At 45.5% G+C, this 20,150-nt stretch overlaps 1 protein-coding gene across 3 annotated transcripts in view; it reads right to left on the bottom strand.

The window, feature by feature from the left end:
* The window catches only part of LOC121439272 (rap guanine nucleotide exchange factor 4), a 261,927-nt gene extending 247,507 nt beyond the window's left edge, over positions 1–14,420 (bottom strand). The window contains exon 1 of one of the 3 annotated variants that reach the window (XM_041639728.1): positions 14,086–14,420. In XM_041639728.1, coding sequence (XP_041495662.1) covers positions 14,086–14,150 — 65 coding nt within the window. In that variant the 5' untranslated portion in view covers positions 14,151–14,420. The remainder of the gene's footprint in view (positions 1–14,085) is intronic. The other 2 variants (XM_041639726.1, XM_041639727.1) reach the window with 2 other exon arrangements.
* Between the last annotated feature and the right edge of the window lie 5,730 nt (positions 14,421–20,150).

Genomic DNA, 20,150 nt, shown 5'->3' with positions numbered 1-20,150 from the left:
TCCAGAACCCCCCAGCCCAAGGGAGGAAGAGGTGACGGTAGCTGGGTCACAAGTGAGCGCTTCCGTGGTGCCAAACGTCTTACATCTAAAATCAGGGACTCTAAATGTTCTCTTCTGTAACTCCCTTTCCACTCATTTTAAAGGACTTTGAGATCTTTTCAGCTGCTTCAGGGCTATCGCCTTGAGATAGCCTCACACGGGCGCAATCTCCCCTATGTAATGAGACAAACAAGCAGAAGGCAGCACACGAGATCAGCCGTGCACGCTGCTCATCCTGACAGAAAGGAAGAGATTTAAACTATTTTCCCTAGTCCACTCACAGGGGCAATCTCCTGCGGTAGAGCTTGACTGCGGCAGATGAAAAACCAACAGTGGGTGAACAAATAGCATAACATGAGGTTCAACTATAATGAAAAAAATAAAGAAAACCTTACTTTTAGGTAACTGCTCCATAGTCTAAAAGTAATTTCTTTTATTTTTTTCCTATCATTCCTCACTCTCTTCTCAATGATACCTATATGCATTCCCTCGGAATGATGATTAATATAGTCATATATTTAACTTATTTTGATTTCATTATCTTTCAGGTAACCAAAAACAACACTAGCATTAACTAGCCCTCCTGCCTTCTGCACACTCCCCTGAGGCACAGTTTTCTCGCCCATTTCTCCTGACGCTAGAACTTCTGATAAGAGAGACAAACTATATATTAATTCTCTAAAGCCGCAGGGGTTTTAAAAATTAAATTTACTTTGACATCCAGAACCTGTTGAATGCTGAATTCTAAAATGAGCCTCCGACATTAAGATAAATATCCAGCCGTGCGCTGAAAAGGTAGGAAGCACAGTGGTAGAGATAGGATCAAATTCAATTGAGGGGAAGATAAGGTGTTTTCACAAGCTTATAATAATATACTGCTACAGCGGCAGGAGGTGAGCGCGGACAGGACACATGCCCTGCTCACACTGAGCCAGTGGGGTTCCCAGCCTGGCTGTGCCGAGATCTGCTTTAGGCGTAAGCTGCCTTCTACAGCGGCGCCCTGCTGTAGCAGAGAGGACTCCCTTATCTGTGCCTTAGCAATCTGGATAATTACACAGGATTCCTGATGTAAGTTTCCAAAGTATTTTAGGCAAATAAAATAGAAAGTCTAGCCAGAAGCCAGATAATTCCAACTCCACAATTTAGGTCTGCAAATACCATCAGGGAAGTCTGAGTGAGGTAGGCTAACACCATAGCAGACTCGCTATTCTCAAGTGGGATTCAATTTCTGACATAAGAAAAGAAAGCTTACTGCTACTGCTAAATTGTGTTCAGGAAACCATGATATGGACACAATACACACACACAAACACACATACACACGCACGCGCGTGCACACACACAATGTTCAAACTAGCAAACATATCTTTCAAACAGGAAACTGGCAGGATTTCCAGGCCATTTCCTTCTAGGACTTCAGCCTTAGAAGCCTAAGGGGCCCCAGACTGGCACTAAATTCTCTCCCAGCAAAACTAAGCCAGGTGGATACAAAAATCCCAAGTTCATCCTTAGAGTAGGGATGACGACAGCAACACTCACAACCTTGCCGCTTCTGAGCCGAATGACACTCGGCTGTTTCCCAAAGGCAGTTTTGCTTTTTCCTGAAAAAACAATTATTGTATTGGAAAACTAAGGTGGGTGGGAGGGGACATTCCTATAATCCGAGAGTTCCAGAAGTTGGGATAGAGGTGAAAGTGAGGGCAGAGATGCACTCCTATAATCCCAGAATTTGGGAGGCTGAAATGGAGAGTGTGAACTCAAATCCAGGTCGACTACACTACAGATGATGTTGAGAGCCATAAAGAGGAGAAGAGGAAGAGGAAGAGGAAGAGAGGCAAAGAGGGAGGCTAGGAAGGGTGAAAACTAAAATGAATTACATTTTCATTGTACCTTTAAAAAATGGAAGGTGTTTATTTTATTTTACGTGTTAGTGTTTTGTAAGTAGGTATGTATACCATGTGCATACTTGGTGCATAGGAGGTCAAAAGAGCACCAGATTCTTCTGATATTGGAGCTATACGTGCTTCTGAGCCACAATGTAGATGCTGGGAACCAAACCCAGCTCCTCTGTCTTAGTTACTGTTCTACACCACGACCAAGGCAACTTTTATATATGAAAGCATTTATGAGGTTTGCTCATAGTTTTAGAGGGGCTCGTCCAAATCATCATGACAGGTGGGAAGCAAACAGGCATGGTGCTGGAGCAGTAGCAGCTGAGGGCTTTACATCATAATCTGCAGAGAGAGAGAGACTGAGCCTAGCAAGGGCTTTTGAAACCTCAAGGCTCACGCCCAGTAATACATCTCCTTCAACAAGGTCATACTCTGAATCCTTCTCCAAGAGTTCCGCTAACTGGAAACCAAGCATTCAAACCCACGAGTGTACGGAGGCCTTTCTCACTCGACCCACCACATCCTCTGCAAGATCAACAAGTACTCTTGACAGCTGAACTTCAATTTCTTCAATTTCTTCAATTTCTCCCTCCTGGTTTTTCGAGACAGGGTTTTTCTGTGTAACAGCTCTGACTGTCCTGGAACTCACTTTGTGGACCAGGCTGGCCTTGAACTCACAGGTATCTGCATGCCTCTGCCTCCTGAATGCTGGGACTAAAGGCTTATGTCACCATTGCCCAGCTCCAATCCCATTTTTAAATATAGCTCTAAATAATAGTATTTAAAAATAGCCCAGGGCTGGCTAAATGGCTCAGTAGGCAAAGGCGCTTGCCACCAAGCCTGATGACCTGAGTTTGACCCCCAGTGCCCACAAGGCAAGAGAGAACAGATTCCCACAAGTTGTTCTCTGATCTACACACATGTATCATGGCACACATGTGCCCCCCACAAACATACGTACATACTTACCCAATAAATAAGCAAGTGTGTAATTTTTAATAGATAACCAAGAATTCTAAAAGCCTTCACTTATCCATTTCATGAAATTACCTTCATCTATTACAGCAACAAAAGTAGTTAACAAAACACGGGTACTTTTTCAAAGTCGGATCTTGTCACAAAACAAAAGGATGCACCATACTTATTCAGCCTGTGTCCCCACCATGGGCGCCCATCCAACTCCGCTCTCTAAAATGTCTCATCCACCCATTCGGGATAGCCTGGATTTAAATTAGATTCAAGTAACTCGAGGCTCTGAATGAAGCGTTACTTCAGTAGAAAGACCTCTCTGGCCATCCTCTTTCAAATAACAGTGCCTCTAGGTCTCTTCTCCCGGCCTCTGCTTTAGTCTCCAACACTGCTCTTGTCACCGCTGAACGTGGCTGCAGAGATGCTTGCACGGCATTGCCTACTTCTGCGTCCCTGTCCCTGTATACACCTGCCTTTAGCTCCAAGGCCCTGCTCACTGCTGTAGTCTGTGCCAGCTGGAAGAGGGCCTAGCACACAACCAGTTACTCAGTCATGTCCTGAGGACTGATGGAAGGAGTATCTTCTTTCCCTTGAGTATTTCAGTTTGCAAGGTCAAGGGCTTTGTCGGTTTTCTCACTAACGGGCAATCAGCAAGAGTGCCTGGCATGTAGAAAGCAAGGTCAGGCCCGAGTGAATAAATGAACACACGACAGTAGGAAAAAGGTGACTAAATCTGATCAAATCAGATGTGCCACATCTGGTTAGGGGAAGGCGGAAAAGAGCGCGAGGCAGGGAGAAGGAGGCGAGCAGGGAAGTGAGGAAGGCCTGGCATGGGACATTGAAAGCAGAGCTTTCTTACGCCACACATTTGTTTAAAGAGCTGATGAAGACAACATGCAAGACTTAAGCAGCCAACCCTCCTGTGGCATACTCAATAAAGAACCTTGTAACAGCAGGAGAACTAGTCCTCCCCAGGAAACAGCACACTGACTAGTTACCCAGTACCAAACGGTCAGCTCTGAAGGCACACATACATACAAGTAACGGTATAAAGACATAGATGCGTGTGTGTGTCCATAGATGCTTGTAACAATAGTTAGCAAAAAAAGAGGCTGTGAATTTGAAAGCAGGTCAGGAGAGGTGTGTGGGAGGATTTGGAGGGAGGAAAGGATAGGGGGAAATTTAGCAATTATATAATAATCTCACAAAAAAAAATCAAAGGAATGATTTTTTTAAAAGACTTCAAAATAAATAAATAATGAAACCAATAAATAAATAACCAGGGACTTTCCTAACCAAGAAGCCATCCGAAGAGTAAAAAGGCCGCCCATAAAATAGAAAATATTTTCAAACTGTGTATCTGGTAAGAACTTAATATCCAAAAGATAGAGGAAATCATACAACTCAATGGCAAAAAAAAAAAAAAAAAACCAAAATGGACTGAAAAATGGGCAAAGGACCATTTTCCCAATGATGACACACCTCTGGCTATGCTTGTGAGAGCGTTTCCATGGAGAATTAACTGAGCAGTGAAGACTTACCCTGAACGTGGATGCTATCACCTCATGATGGTGACAGACCAAATAGAAAGGGTAAAGGAGATTCACTTCATGACTGGGGCTACACTGTCCCCAGCTACCTCGCACCCCAGCCCCCAACCATTCCCTGCCTCTTAACTGTGAGTTAAAATAACTCCTCTCCCATAAGTCGCTTCCCCTCAGGTGTTTGGTCACAGAGATGGCAGAGGGTAACTCAGAAGTACTATGTATGATAATATACATGGATGAAAGGCATGAACTCCTAAAGGAACTGATCAAAAACATGACCAGAAGAAACAGAAATCTTTTAGCTATGAAAAAGTTTGAATCAGTCATAAAAAAAAATCTTTCTACAAATTAAAAACCTAAAACAATAAACACGTTTTCAAGAAACAGTATCAATCTTTGACAATTTCTTTTAAAATTAGAGGGGAATAAAATAGAGGAAACACTAAGAAGCCCAAAGAATCATGATACTAAAACCTGAAAGAAATATTATTACAAAGGCACCAGCTTCCATCCCTCATCGATAGATGTGAAGACAGCACTGATAAAATATTAAACAGCTAGGCAGAGCGAGCTATCAAGATGTAATATAACATGACAAAGCTGTATTTCAAATCGGAATCAATCGGTGGATTTATCATTCAAAACTCGGGCAGCTGTGGTGGCTCAGTATGTGATCCCAGTTCTCAGGAGGCTGAGGCAGGAGAATGACTGTGACCTGGGAGCAGCCTGCAGTTCCGGGACAGTCGAGGTGACAGAGCAGGATTGTGTTTAAAGAAGAATGGGGTGGGGGGGAGGGAATCAATCAAGGATTTTATGTTTCTAGGAGAAACAAAAGAATCCGAAAGAGAATCAAAAATTCACAGGATCATCTTATTTTAAGAAGATGAAACTCGCTTTAAAATAAAAGAAAGTATAAGAAAGGGGGGTCTCAGATGGGGGGTAGGGGGTCATCAGACCTAAAGTTCCACGGTGAAACAAAAAGCCTTCCTGTAAGGTAAGAACTCAAAGGTGCTCTCCATCTTGGCCTTTTTTCTTCAACCATGTCCCAGAATTCATAGCTAGTGTAGGTAGGCAAGAAAAATTAGAAAAAGCAAAATTAATCAAAACGAATAAGTGAAAGTACCACTATTTACAGACATTGCGTAAAACAGTTATACAGTAACTCATTTGCTTGGCGAAAAATTTATTACTGATCAAATCAAGCCAAATATCTGAACCTACATACGGTGATCCCCAAACTCATGCCACCTCCGCTACTCAGACTCAGACAAAACCACTCAGTTGTCCTTGAATTGGCCGCAATCCCAGCACGGTCATCACTGCAGCTTTCTCTGAAGATAAAAGATTCAAGAATAGAAGTTCAGAAAACAGAACAGCTTGGTCCACACGGCTGGTGAGTGGCAACGGTGGAATTTGAATCCAGATCGAGCTACCTAAAAGGAAGCTGACCTGGCTGTGAACTGATGAGGAACACCCAGGATAAGGCCCTGGAAGTGAACAGAACACAATGGTAAAGGGGAGGAAGGATCGGTGACTCCGAATGTCCAAAAGGACATAGGTAGACTCAAAAGTCTGAAAATACAGAAATGTGATATTGTCGATAAATCAAAAGAAGGAAAACCTAATGGGGACGAGGGGCGAAGAGAGGTAAGAACTTTAGACACATGCCAGCTTGTTAGATTGCAGGTGGTTTCAACAGCAAAGGGGGAAAAAGCACAACAAAGAGTAGCTTCTAGGCGCACAGGATTGTTTTCCTCACGAGACAGAAAAATCTTAAGATACACAACAGCTGAGCAAGGTCAGCACCGGGCCTCGGTCTTGGTCCCTCCTTTGGGGTTACAAGACAGCTGTCACAGGCCCAGGCCTTCTGGACAGCAAGGGTATCAACATCTCTATCTTCCAGGAAACCATGGGCCGTCCTACAGTCGTTCGGTAGTCTTCTACTACATCACTGTGTGACGTGGACACCTGGACTGGAGCAAGAGACCGGAAGAACATCGGCTTTTTTCCCTTTCTCTCCAGCTTCTGTGGCAGTGGAGGGTGAAGGCAGTGCACCCCCAAAATGTCAACAGGGTATCACAAGGGCACTGCCCTGTGCAGAGACGAGTCTACCTGGTCTGTAACATGGGCCTTGGGCTCAAAGTTTGGGTAATCTTCACAGTTGGGGGGGGGGAGACATGGAAGAAAGAGCACGTATGGAGAAGAAAGAGAGAGGTCACATGTTTCGCTTTTCCACAGGAGATCCTCGTGCTTCACAGAGGCAGCTGAGTCAACACGGCCAGCTGGAGACGGCTGCTGCCACCCAGGCCGGTCTGCTGTTTTCCTTCGGAGGTACAGCTGCTTCCCTACCTACCATCCACCCAGCTATTTCCATCTCCTTCCTCTCAATACTCCTTAGGCCAGAGCCTCCTGCGCCTTTGCTCTCGGGGAGAAAGAAAAGCAGAGGATGGCCACTCTCTTCCAGGCCTCTCTTGAGGACGTAGCTATAAATCTGCCAGAAGCAAAATCAGCCTGTGGCTTGGGGGAATAGTCTGGGAGGTTAACCTGGCCCTAAGGAAGGGTGGTGAAAGCTTAGAAATCCAGGAGAATTCTGACAAAGGGCAATGTTAGTCTCACTATCACTGGAGAAGAGGGAGGCTGCACTGGCTCTGCTGGACATCACTCTCCTATGGACAACTCAGTCTCCCAGACTCGGCAAGGGACAGGTGGCAGGGCCAAGGGTGTACTGGGCCAGCTGCCCCTCTCACAGGCTCACTGGTCCTCGTGCCCATGTCTCGTCTTGAGGGCATCAGATCTGGCCATGCCTCCCTTTCCGAATGCCCTTCTGCAAATAAAACCAGAGCCAGAGCACTAACCCCCATTAGACACCGGGCTGTGCAGCGTGCCCTCTTACTGCTCCGCATATACACAGCATGTGTTTCCATGGTCTCGAGGCCACAGTGAGCTGTCCCCTAAGAAGCTGCAAATGCAGAAATATCAGACATGAAACTTGAAAATAATATATTGCTAACATCACAGAAAGAGATCGATGGACACCATGGGCCTTTTGATGGAATGCCATAATTCCACTGAAGTTCTCACCAAAACATAAATCAGAATTTGACCAAGATAACCCGAATGCCAATTTCAGAAAATACAGATGCAAAGGAAATAAAAAAAGTTTTGAGATAAACAAGGAACTTTGAATATTTGAATATGTTAGGGAACTAGTGTCAAAATTTGCAATGTATAGTAATGGCAATTTATTATTATTATTATTATTATTATTATTATTATTATTATTATTATTATTATTTTGAGTGATAGGCTTTTCCTGTGTAGCCCTGGCTGTCCTAGAACTCACTATGTAGACCAGGCTGGCCTCAAAATGAGAGATCCATCTGCCTCTGCCTCCCAAGTTCTGGGATTAAAGGTGTGCACCACCATCACCAGGCACTATTTTCTTTATAAAGAACCCTTACCTTTTTGAGCTATGTACTGAAATAGCTGCAGATTAGAGACTGCATGTGGGGACTACTTCAAAATAACCCAGGGGTAGGAGGCTGGGGAGAAGCTCGGTGGGTAAACACTGCGCACATGCCTGACAACCTGTGTCCAGAACCCACATACCAAAGCAGGACTAGGTAGCATGGATCTGTAATTCTAGCACCCCTAACAGCAAGGTGGGGGGCAGCAACCGAAGAATGGCCCAGAAGATCTGGGGCCAGTTAGCACATAGCACACTGTGAGGGAGGAAGGGGTGACCTGCTCAAACAAGATGGAAAGTAAGAAGGGACTCCTCCTGAATGCTCCTGAACTCAGCACCCACACACTGCAGCGTATGCACACATGTGCGGCACACACCGTACACAACTAACTAACTAACTAGCTAACTAATTAACTAACTACCTAACCAATCCTGGGGACAGAGGAGAATGAATGGGCATAAAAATAAAGCAGGGTTAGCAGTGAGGTCATGATTTTTGGGGGTGGGAAGAGATGGAATAGAGACTCTTACTAGTCTATGCATTCTGAGATCTTCCACCATAAAAATAGATTGAATTTTTGAAACAGCTGGCTAAAATAGTTATGATGCGTCTCCCTACCCCCACCCCAAAGCCAGGATTCGCATCACCCAGGAACCAGGAGAAGCAGAGGCCCATGAAGACAACGCTAATCCACCACCTACGCCCTCCATCTTGCCAGAGAGCTGCAGAGGCCACCTGGGCACAGAGGAGATGATGTATGTGATCACCTCCCCCTGGCCCTGTGAGCACCTTCCACACTGAGGGCAGCAGTCAGGTGCTGGAGATAAAGGGATGAATTAGATACAGCCACCAATGTTGAAGGATGTAGACCGAGAAACAAGCAGGCAGCTACCACGGAGTCTGACTTGTCTTATTACAGCGGACAAAGTGCACCCTGGGAGCTCTTTCCAGTGGTCATCTAACTAGAAAATGGGACAGCAAAGCTGTCCTCAAGTGTCCCCAGAATTACCTTGCGATTAGAATTCAATTCCCACCTCTGTGGCACTGGGAAAAGAACACACTCTGTAGACTGGAGAAGCAAGTGAGCATTCTGACCTCCTGGCAGCCTAGCTTCCCTTTGGAAATTCCAGAGATGTGCTTCTGCTAATGACTGGCTTCCCTCCTCAGCTGGCCTCTGGTACAACTGCAGTAGCCAAAAGATGAGCTTGTCCACTAGTCGGCTGATACAAATTTTCCACCAAGTTAAGGACTGGTCTCGAAGGTCTCAGGAGTCTGATGCCTGTGTAACCACCCCTGAAACATGCATGCATTCTCAGTATGCTGACAAATCAGGAACCCTGGAGTGTGAGCAAGGCCAGCCCTGAGTCCTAGAGAAAGTACCAGAGGAGTACCATCCCTAGGGTCCTGCCTAGTTGACACCAGCCTCCGCAGAGCCACAGTTCTGCTCTGTGTGCATCTTTGATCCTCTCCATCCCTCTAGAGACCATATCTGACGTTTCTTTGATTTCTGAGCCATCTTCTCGCACCGTGTGTCCTGCAAAGTATTTTGGTTTTAGCGAACGTGCTCCTTGATTTCTTTCAATCTCATTCCTACCACATCAAAATACTAACATACCATCTATATGGGAGCAAGTCACGTGCAAAGGAAGCATCAACATAAGTGTGTATGTGTTTAAAGGAAACATAAATACAAAAATTTAAAAAAAGAAAAAGATATAGTTGCCTTTAAAAGATGACAGCCTGAATGGATGGATCTAGAAAACATCAGATTGAGTGAAGTAACTCAGACCCAGAAAGACAAATATATGTACTCACTCATAAGTGGCTTTTAGAATAAAGGGGGAAAAAACAGTCTACAATTCACAATCCCAGAGAACCTAGACAACAAAGAGGACCCTAAGGGAGACAAATATAAATCTAATCTACATAGGAAGTAGAAAAAGACAAGATCTCCTGAGTAAATTGGGGATATTTTGGGAGAGGATTGAAAGGGGGGCAGAGAAAAATATATAGCTCAACAAAAACAATTAAAAATAATAAAAATTCAAATTCCCAGTAAAATAAATAAGTAAAAGATGACAGCCTGTCTGACATGCTCCACCATCCTTGACTTCATCTTCTGCTTCGGCCTGTGGGACAGGAATCTTCAGGTAGAATAAACAACCACACCTCCCCTCCCAAAACTGTTACAGAACCTCAGGCAAAAGGAATGGCAAACTCTTTCCAGAGAGAGAAGATGCTCCTGCTACCTCTAGTAGCTCACCATCCTTCCCTTGGGTGAGCGGCTCGTCTCGAGCGAAGGACAGCCATGTGTTCTGGGGAGGTTCGTTCACACAGTAAACATTTAAGCTCTGTGGACCACAAGCCTCCTTGCCACTACCCCACTCTGCCGCCGCAGCGACAGCAGCCACAGACAATATGGAGCCAAGTAAGTGTGGCTGTCTTCCAATAAAACTGTTGATGCACACTGAAATTTAAATTCATATAAATTTTATGGATCGTGAACTATTACTCTTTTTATTTATTTTCCAACCAATCAGGACCTTTAGAGCCATTCTTGGGGGATTCACGGGCCATGGTCTGCTGAACAGGCGATCCCCCAACCATGTGACTTGGTGATGCCCTTACAAGTCATTACCTAGAAACAATTCTTAAAGACACAGGAAGCCAACTCAAAACCTTTCATTAAAATTAAATAAAGGTCATCACATTTTTTTAAAGTGCCGTTTGACTATTTTAAATCCCAAATAGTAGGAATGAATTATACAATTTCATTTCTAGTGAACCGTCTCAGCCCCAGGAGAAATCTATGTAAGATCCATAAGCAATCAGTAAACTTGCTTCGCATCCACGAGCGTTATCAAAACTTTCCAGTGTTGGTTTATACATCCTAATGTCTGACATCACTCGAGGTTTTAGGCATTTATAGACACCTCAGAACGACCACATCCATGACTGGAAGCAGCTGACACTAAAACACTCGGCATTTTCTTTCTTTAGCCTAATCGGCACATCTACGTGGTTTGGGGCTCCCTCTTCACATGTGAGTTTAGAGAGTGTTGTCCCAACCAGGACTGCTTTGTAGGCGTGCCAAGTGCACACTTCTCTGCTTTATTTTCCATGGTGGTATGTTTCACTTCAATTTTCCTTATGTATGCCTTCTCTCAAGTAGACTTTTCTATTTCTTCTTTCTTTTCTTTCTATAAAGTTTGGTGTGTGTGTGTGTGTGTGTGTGTGTGTGTGTGCGTGTGTGTGCGTGTGTGTGTGTGTACCTGGGCATACATGTGCATGTATGCATATGTGTGTGTTATGCGTGTATGTGTTATATGTGTGGATGTACATGCATGCAGAAGTCAGAAGGCAAAGCTGGATGTCTTCCTTGACTGTCACTCTCGACCTTACTTTGTAAGGCAGGGTATCCTGTTGAATGTGGAGCTCATGAATTTGGCTCGACTGGCTGGCCAATAAGCTTCTGTCTATGCTCCCCCATTGCTGTACCTGAAGACATTTGCTGCAATGCCAGCAATGTTGTTAACACAGGTGTTCGGAATCCAAATTCAGGTGTCTGTACAGCAGATGTGTTACTGACCAAGCCACCTCCATCAACAACACCCTCCCCTCTATTCTCTTCTGTCCCAATCTCAGGGCTCCTCTTTTTCCCAGAGAGTCACGCTGCTGGTCACTCGGCTCCTGCATGCATTTGAACTACATTTCTGAGCTGAACTCCCTCTGTTGCCAGCAGCAGAGTCCTGGTTCCCTCTTCACTGCATCGTTCCTGCTTTTCTTATGCACACTTGGAAATGGCCATGAAAAAAGATTTAGAAAACAGAGTGTATTTTCCTGTAGTCTAGATTTGGTCACAAGAGGAATTTGAGGTGGAGAGGGAAGCAGAGTCCCTTGCCACATCAGTGTGCCTTTGCCCAAGTTGCTCATCCGTCCGTCCTGACCTCCTCCCTCTTCTCTGCCTTTGGTAGAATTGCCCTCAGCCCATTACATCCAGGCCTGACTGCACTTCCAAAGCACTGTACACATTCTTATTCAAACATTTATCGTGGGACTGCAGTCACACAGTTACCTAGCTACCCCACCACAAAGCCATCAGCACCCAGAAGCTAGGAGCAACCCTCATTTGTTGCGCCCTCAATGCCTAGCCCAGTGCCCGGAACAGGGTATTAATACCTCTCAGGCTCATTAAAGGCAATGCCCCAGGAAGGAGGCATTACAGGGAGCTTCCCAGACAATTTTAGTCCACACTCTCAGCCTTCATTCTCTCTTTTAAAAAATTAACAGATTATGTTTTAAAACGTAACTTCAAAATCTGCCTCCAAATGCCCACTTGCGATGAAATCGCCGCCGCTCCTCAGGGGCTCTGCTTAGGAATTCTGGGATCAAGGCCATAGGACAGGCGCACCAGGAAACAAAATGCTTAGCCTGCATCCCTTGTTTTCAGTGCATTTGGCACCTTTTCCTCCTCCCTTCCATCTGTCCACCCGTTGCTGGGAGGTGAGCTTTTTCCAACTCAGGAAGTAAAAGGGATACGAAGATCAGAACTCGCGAGAGCTCTGAGGATCGGCCCACTCCCCTGCCCTTCAGAAACACCAGGTTCAGGAGCAGGAGTGGGATTTTGTTATGGTTTGGTTACTGTTGTTGTTTGCTCGTTATGAACGGTGGCTTTAGAGTGCGGCACCATGTTCTGGAAGTCCATTCCAAACACAACCGGGTAGGCAGATGCGCAGGTAGAGACGTCAAAGGCGTCCCAGCAGCACCGATCTGTGACTCCACAAGTCCTCACTCACTGAAGGATTTCCAATGACTGACTGACTGTTCAAAAACTGTACACTGCGCATTTCTGCCAAGAGAAGTTATGTTGCTTACGACCCAGAATTACCACTCATGAGGATGCGCTGCTAGCTATTTATAGGCTAAGTGCAAGCTCTTGATTATCTCTTGTTTTATAATTCACTCCTCCTAAAGTATTAAATTTAGATTACTGATCACATTAGCAGGCACTCCGCTTAAATATGACTTTAATTCCTCCACAGAATTCTGTATGACTTAACCATCTCTTCAATTGTCTTAGTGTTTGCTGTGTGTAATTTCTCTAATATTAGTAGACACCATTTTAGTCGGGAACGGGGCAATGCCTGCCAAAAATATTCCTGCTACTGTGTGGTAACTAAAAGCCAGGATCGTTTATCACATTAAGTTACTCAAATGAGTTACATTTAGCTCTTCTTAGTTAATATCTTCTCATCAAGGGCCTATAACAGTAAAACAGGCCACACTTGAGATCCTCAAGTTTGATCCGGTTACAAATCTGTTCATTGAAAAATGTTTAGTATGGCAGAGCCCAGAATATTTCCCATAAATGCAAATACAGATATCATGCAGATAGTGGCAAGGTGTGAACCCCTGGCCTTTGGCACCGAACTCTGAGATTCAGGGGCGGTTCAAATGCAAGACCTTTTGCTTGTTTCTGTCAGAGTTCGGATACAGCACCTCTTTCCTTCGGGTAATAAACTATAATTGCTAACATACCGTGTAATGTTTACTGTTAAATTTGCAATCTAGACAAACAGAAAATGGCACTGTCAGAGCCTGGAAACAACTGCAATCCGTTGTCACCCACAGCACCTTCCTCAGAGGCTGGCCAGAGTCAGCACTCTCTGCCGTTTAAATTCTCTTTAGAGTGAGGGTCTTTTCTGCTGCTGCAGAGATGAAGACGAAAGCCACCTCCCAGTGACCTTCTTAACACAGACCTTGAGTGAGCGCCCAAGGTAAGAGCTGTGGATTTCAGCAAGAGACTTGACAGCTCCCTTGAGTCCCTCGCACTTGGTTTTCAGAAACAAAAAAGGTGACTCTACACCTGCATGACCCCCCCGCCCCCAACACACACACACACCTCCTGGAAACTTAAAGGACATGCATCCTAAGGGCCTGGACAGTCTGAAGCCTCATAGATGAACTCTCTCAGGTCTTACTGCCAAGGGAAACCCCCACCCACCCACGAGTGGAGCGTGGAGTCTGTGGGGCGGAAGGGGACCAGGGCAGGCTGGCGTCTTGTCCCCCGCGGCGCCGCATTCCGCTCCCCAGCACGTGGAATGCTCTCCCGCAGGTGGCACCCCACGAGTGGCTCCCCACGATCCAAATCCCACACCCCACGCGGCATACCTTTTATCTAGGCAGGCAATCCACTCAGCCGAGGACGGAGAGTGTGCAGCGTGCGCAGCGACCATGTTGGGCAGCGGCGCGCGGTGGCCCCGGGCCGCGGCCACCTCCCGCGCGCCTCCCGGCGGGCTCCCGCGGCCTGCGGGGCGGGGACTGAGGGGCGGGCCAGGCGCGAGGCCCGCGCTGCACTGCGGCGTCCGCGTGGGAGCCCCGCCACCCCGCCCGCCCGCCAGGAGCCGCGACCCCGCGACACCTGCTGCAGGTGTCCCGCTCCGCTAAACCCGCGGCCACCCTCACCTCGGAGCCTCTGCAGCCGGGTGTCACCCCAGTGCGCGTGGGAAGGGGATGTCAGACTCTATATATTTTTCATATGGTAAATGCCACTAAAATGGCTGCTGCCTCTCCGTTTCCTTAGAAACCCATTAGTCCTCCTCAGCGTCTGTCAAAACTTGCTGGCTGCTCCTGGCTCACCTTTACAATCTCCCCCACTTAAATAGGGACGAGAGAGCGCAGGGCTGTGAAGGCTGGCCATGAGGTGGGGGAGGGGGGCACTATGGTCTCTTGTGTGGATCCCAGAGGGTAAATTATTTTGAAGGTTGGGGACGTTGGGGGCTGGGAAGGACAAAAAGAGGCAGAAGGACCCGGGAGACCAGAGGATAACAAGGGGTGGGGGTGGGAGTGAGGGAGCGCAAAATGAAGTCTCTAGCCTTGAAACTTAGACTTGCTTGGGCTTCATGGCCCAAGAATGACAAAAATAAACAATTAAGAATGGGGTTTCTCTGAGTCCCAAGCAGAACTGGGGTCTCAGGTGTGGAAGCTAAGTTCCTGGGCGCACTATGATCTTGGGTGGCAGCCTTTTCTCCTCCCTGACCCAATGCTGAGGGTGGCCACAGCTGCCTGTCTCCTGTGGGTGTTCACAGCAAATGTTATGCCTAGAAGTTGTTCAGTTATACTCTGCCAAAAAACCAACAAATTTACAAGGACGGTAGTTCAGGAATTTGGGGACAAGTTAAATCTGTTGGACTCCTACCAAACGCTGTTTTGATGTTTGTGACATCATTTAAGAATAGGCAAGAGTAGAAAGGGAAGTTGCTTTGCCCTCTTTGTTCGTTGCTACTGCCCGCCCCCCCCCCCCCCCCCCCCTTTCAGGGCAGGTTTGGGGAACCTGGGAAGAAGGAAACAGCTCGTGCCTTCTGGGATGCTTTTGTCCTCATAAAACAACCTTGACCTTAAATCTTCCCAGAAACATTTCCATTTCCCCACGTCCAATAGGCAGGATCCTGTTTCAGACCGGGCACCAGCTGTCTTCAGCGACACCTCCCTGCTCAGGTTTGTCCCTCAACGGAGCTTCATTCTGTTGATTTCTCTTATTTGCCATAAATATCACTTAACATGATAGGCCACATTAAGATCTCCAAAGTCGTCAGCTTCAATGGATCAAAGGAGACATGTCTTCTAAATATCTTTGTTTTAAAAGGTATCGGAGTTATTGGAACATTTCAAGGTTACCGAATGCTTGCTAAATGCCTCAGGAATATTTGGAAATAAAGTGCCAGGGGAGAAAAGGGCGAGACATCACCTGTCCTCACACAGAGGCTCAAGGTGGCCATGAGAGGTCACAAGGCTGATATTCACTACTTGTTAAATCTGCTAGGTTTTAGGCATTGGGTGGCTTTCTTTATGTGTATGCTAATCTAATGAAAGGCAGAGACAGGGGGATAATACTTCACAAGGGACACTAAAGATCTTTGAAAATAGGATGAAATAGTGAACATTATGTTTTGATGGAGAATATTTTTTTTATTGAGAAAAGGAAAAAAAAAGTATCCGCCTCCTCCCAGCCTCCCATTTCCCTCCCCCTCTTCCCACCCTTTTCCCCCTCCCCCCCACTCCTCTCCCCCTCCCTCTCCAGTCCAAAGAGCAGTCAGGGTTCCCTGCCCTGTGGAAAGTCCAAGGTCCATCCCCCTCCGTCCATGTCTAGGAAGGTGAACATCCAAACAGGCTAGGCTCCCACAAAGCCAGAACATGAAGTAGGGTCAAAACCCCGTGCCATTGTCCTTGGCTTCTCATCAGCCCTCATTGTTCGCCATTTTCAGAGAGTCCGGTTTTATTCCATGCTTTTTCAGTCACAGTCCAGCTGGCCTTGGTGAGCTCCCAATAGATGAGCCCCATTGTCTCAGTGGGTGGGTGCACCCCTCGTGGTCCTGACTTCCTTGCTCATGTTCTCCCTCCTTCTGCTCCTCATTGGGACCTTGGGAGCTCAGTCCAGTGCTCCAGTGTGGGTCTCTGTCTCTATCTCCATCCATCACCAGATGAAGGTTCTATGGTGATATGCAAGATATTCGTCAGTATTGCTATAGGATAGGGTCATTTCAGGTTCCCTATCTTCAGCTGCCCAAGGGACTAACTGGGGACATCACCATGAGCTCCTGGGAGCCACTCTAGGGTCAAGTCTCTTGCCAACCCTAAGGTGGCTCCCTTAACTAAGAATTGTGCTTCCGTGCTCCCCTATCCAACCTTCCTTTATCCCAATCCTCCTGTTTCCCCAAGATCCCCCCGTCCTCCCCTTTTCACCTTTCTCTCCCCATCTCCCCTTACCCCCATCCCACCCCACCCGCAAGATCCCAATTTTCTCCCCGGCAATTTTGTCTACTTCCCTTAGCCAAGAGGATAACTATATGTTTTTCCTTGGGTTCACCTTCTTATTTAGCTTCTTTAGGTTCACCAATTGTAGTCTCCGTAACCCTTATTTATGTCTAGAAACCAATTATGAGTAAGTACATCCCATATTCATCTTTTTGGGTCTGGGATACCTCACTCAGGATAGCGTTTTCTATTTCTGTCCATTTGCGTGCAAAATTCGAGAAGTCATTGTTTTTTACCGCAGCGTAGTACTCTAATGTGTATATATTCCATACTTCATCCATTCTTCCATTGAAGGGCATCTAGGTTGTTTCCAGGTTCTGGCTATTACAAATAATACTGCTATGAACATAGTTGAACAAATGCTTTTGTCAGATGATAGGGCATCTCTTGGGTATACTCCCAAGAGTGGTATTGCTGGGTCCAGGGGTAAGTTGATCCCGAATTTCCTGAGAAACCGAAACACTGATTTCCACAGTGGTTGCACAAGATTGCATTCCCACCAGCAATGGATGAGGGTACCCCTTCCTCTCCAGCAAAGGCTATCCTTGGTGTTTTTGACTTTAGCCATTCTGACAGGTGTAAGATGATATCTCAAAGTTGTTTTGATTTGCATTTCCCTGATTGCTAAGGAGGTTGAGCATGACCTTAAGTGTCTTTTGGCCATTTGAACTTCTTCTGTTGAGAATTCTCTGTTCAGTTCAGTGCCCCATTTTTTAATTGGGTTAATTAGCATTTTAAAGTCCAGTTTCTTGAGTTCTCTATATATTTTGGAGATCAGACCTTTGTCTGTTGCAGGGTTGGTGAAGATCTTCTCCCAGTCAGTAGGTTGCCTTTTTGTCTTAGTGACAGTGTCCTTTGTTTTACAGAAGCTTCTCAGTTTTAGTAGGTCCCATTTATTCAATGTTACCCTTAATGTCTGTGCTGCTGGGGTTATACATAGGAAGCGATCTCCTGTGCCCATCTGTTGTAGGGTACTTCCCACTTTCTCTTCTATCAGGTTCAGTGTGTTCGGGCTGATATTGAGGTCTTTAATCCATTTGGACTTAAGTTTTGTGCATGGTGATAGATATGGGTCTATTTTCATTCTTCTACAGGTTGACATCCAGTTGTGCCAGCACCATTTGTTGAAGATGCTTTCTTTCTTCCATTGTATACTTTTAGCTCCTTCATCAAAAATGAGTTGATCATAGGTTTGTGGGTTAAAATTCGGGTCTTCTATACGATTCCATTGGTCGACTTCTCTGTTTTTATGCCAGTACCACACTGTTTCCATTACTGTAGCTCTGTAATAGAGTTTGAAGTCAGGGATGGTAATGCCTCCAGAAGATCCTTTATTGTATAGGATTGTGTTGCGGGAGGTCCTCCCACTCCTCCAGCCTATCACCGCTGAGGTACCAGCCCATTGGGGCGTGGTTTCTCTCCCTTTAAAAAAGCGGCCACTTCCCTCTCCTCTCTCTCTCTTCACTTCCTGCTCCGCCGGCGACTAGACTCCTTTCCTGGTTGTGTAGAGGGCTGTTGCCTGGGACAGTGATCTGTAAGTTTTTTCCCCTTTAAATAAATACCACCCTAATAATCATAACCCCGAATTGGTGTGGCATTGTTTGTGACTTACGCCTTCAGGATTGTTTTGGCTATCCTGGATTTTTTTTTTTCCATATAAAGTTGATTATTGTCCTCTTGATGGAGAGTATTTAAAGACACTTGTTATGGGGTAAGTTTCCCAGTAAGTCTCCCACACACATGAGGCATGTTAAATCTGTCTGATAAAGTGCAGGGGCACTGACTTACCCCTAAGGACAAGCAGAATTATTTAAATATTATCTAGAGGGAACACCAACAACTATTAGCTCATTCAGAGCATCCCTGGAGGTAGGTACCAGTGAGTCACTGTGACCTTGAGGTCGACAAAGGGCCCGCCACTCAGACACTAGAGCCACCTCCCTTCCCTTAAACTGGAGTTGGGTACCACTAACTTCAGAGGGATGGTTCTACTCTTTCCGTCAATGGAAGGAGAATATAAGGTCTGGCCAAAATGACTTCTTAAGTGATAAGAACTAAATGGTTATAGGGCATTATTCAAATACAAGAATGGGGAAACATCTCAGGAATTAAATATACATAGAAACAATCCCCCGAAGGCACAGTCTTATTGATATACAGAGTATTCTCATGGTCTGAAAGGGATTTGACTGTTAACAAGAACTACAAACGTAAAGACGACTGTGCAACTGGTTATTATGATTGGGAAGAGGAAGAAGGCCAGGCAAAGAATCAAAGGCTCTTCTTCTACCTTTCTTTATTGTTAATGCTTCTTTCTTAGATTTATCTACTTTATTTTGTATGTGTGTTTTGCCTGCATAAGCGTACCACACGCATGCCTGGTCCCCAGAAGGTCAGACGGTGTTGTCGGATCCCCAGGAACTGGGGTTATGGATGGTTGTGAGCCCCCAGAGAGGTGCTGGAAACCAAACCCAGGCCCTCTGCAAGAGCAGCAATCCCTCTTCACTATCTCTCCAGCCCCTCATTTGAAAGGACATAAAATTACACTGGACTAAAAAGGACCATATATGAAGTGTTTCCATTTTGGAAAATGTCTAGAGAAGGTAAATTTATAAAGGTAGAATGTAGATAGGGCATTGTTTGGAGCGGGGCAGCAGGGTCCAAGACAGGCTGTCATGAACTCAAGAAATGACTGCAAATTGCTCGTAGCCAGGAACACACATGTCATAAACTCACATAGTCCCTGAATGATGTGTTTACAATGAGCGAATGTTATGGCATGCAAACAACATCACAATAAAACTGTTTAAAGGGAACGATAAACTCACCTGCTGAGGGGGGAGAACATGCACTGATTAGGAAAAACTTTTTAAAGTTACAGGAAAAAAAATAATGATTTTCTATAGTTCTATCACCTAGAAATTATCTTGTTAATATTTTAGTGAACTTTATTCTAAACTTTTCTATTTAAAAAAGATACAGGCAGGGGCTGGAGAGATCGCTCAGTGGTTTAAGGCACTGGCTGCTTTTCCAGAGGTCCTCAGTTGGATTCCCAGAGCCCCCATGGTGGCTCACAGCCACTTGTAACTCCTATACCAGGGGATTTAATGACCTCTTTTGTCCTCCACAACACTGCACACAAAATACCCTTACACATAAAAATACACGTTTTAAAAAAAAAAAAACCAAGTATATCCATAAACACATACATAGAACTGGCTGTCTATAGTCAATCATTTATGTTTTCAAGGTGTATAAATATATCCCTACAGACTTGAAAAAATTAATAGATTATAAACTTTTCTACTAGTAATGAAATGTGCTTTACATGTTCAAAATATGTTCGTTAGGAATTTTGGGTGGTTTCAGAATACTCAAATGCGTTCGAGACCAGCCTGGTCTACAAGAGCTAGTGGCAGGAC

This window comes from Microtus oregoni, unplaced genomic scaffold, assembly GCF_018167655.1.
Source record: "Microtus oregoni isolate MIOR12 unplaced genomic scaffold, Mior012 000060F_ref0000265, whole genome shotgun sequence".
NCBI classification, from domain to species: Eukaryota; Metazoa; Chordata; class Mammalia; order Rodentia; family Cricetidae; genus Microtus; species Microtus oregoni.
This window is presented reverse-complemented; position numbering and strand designations above follow the sequence as displayed.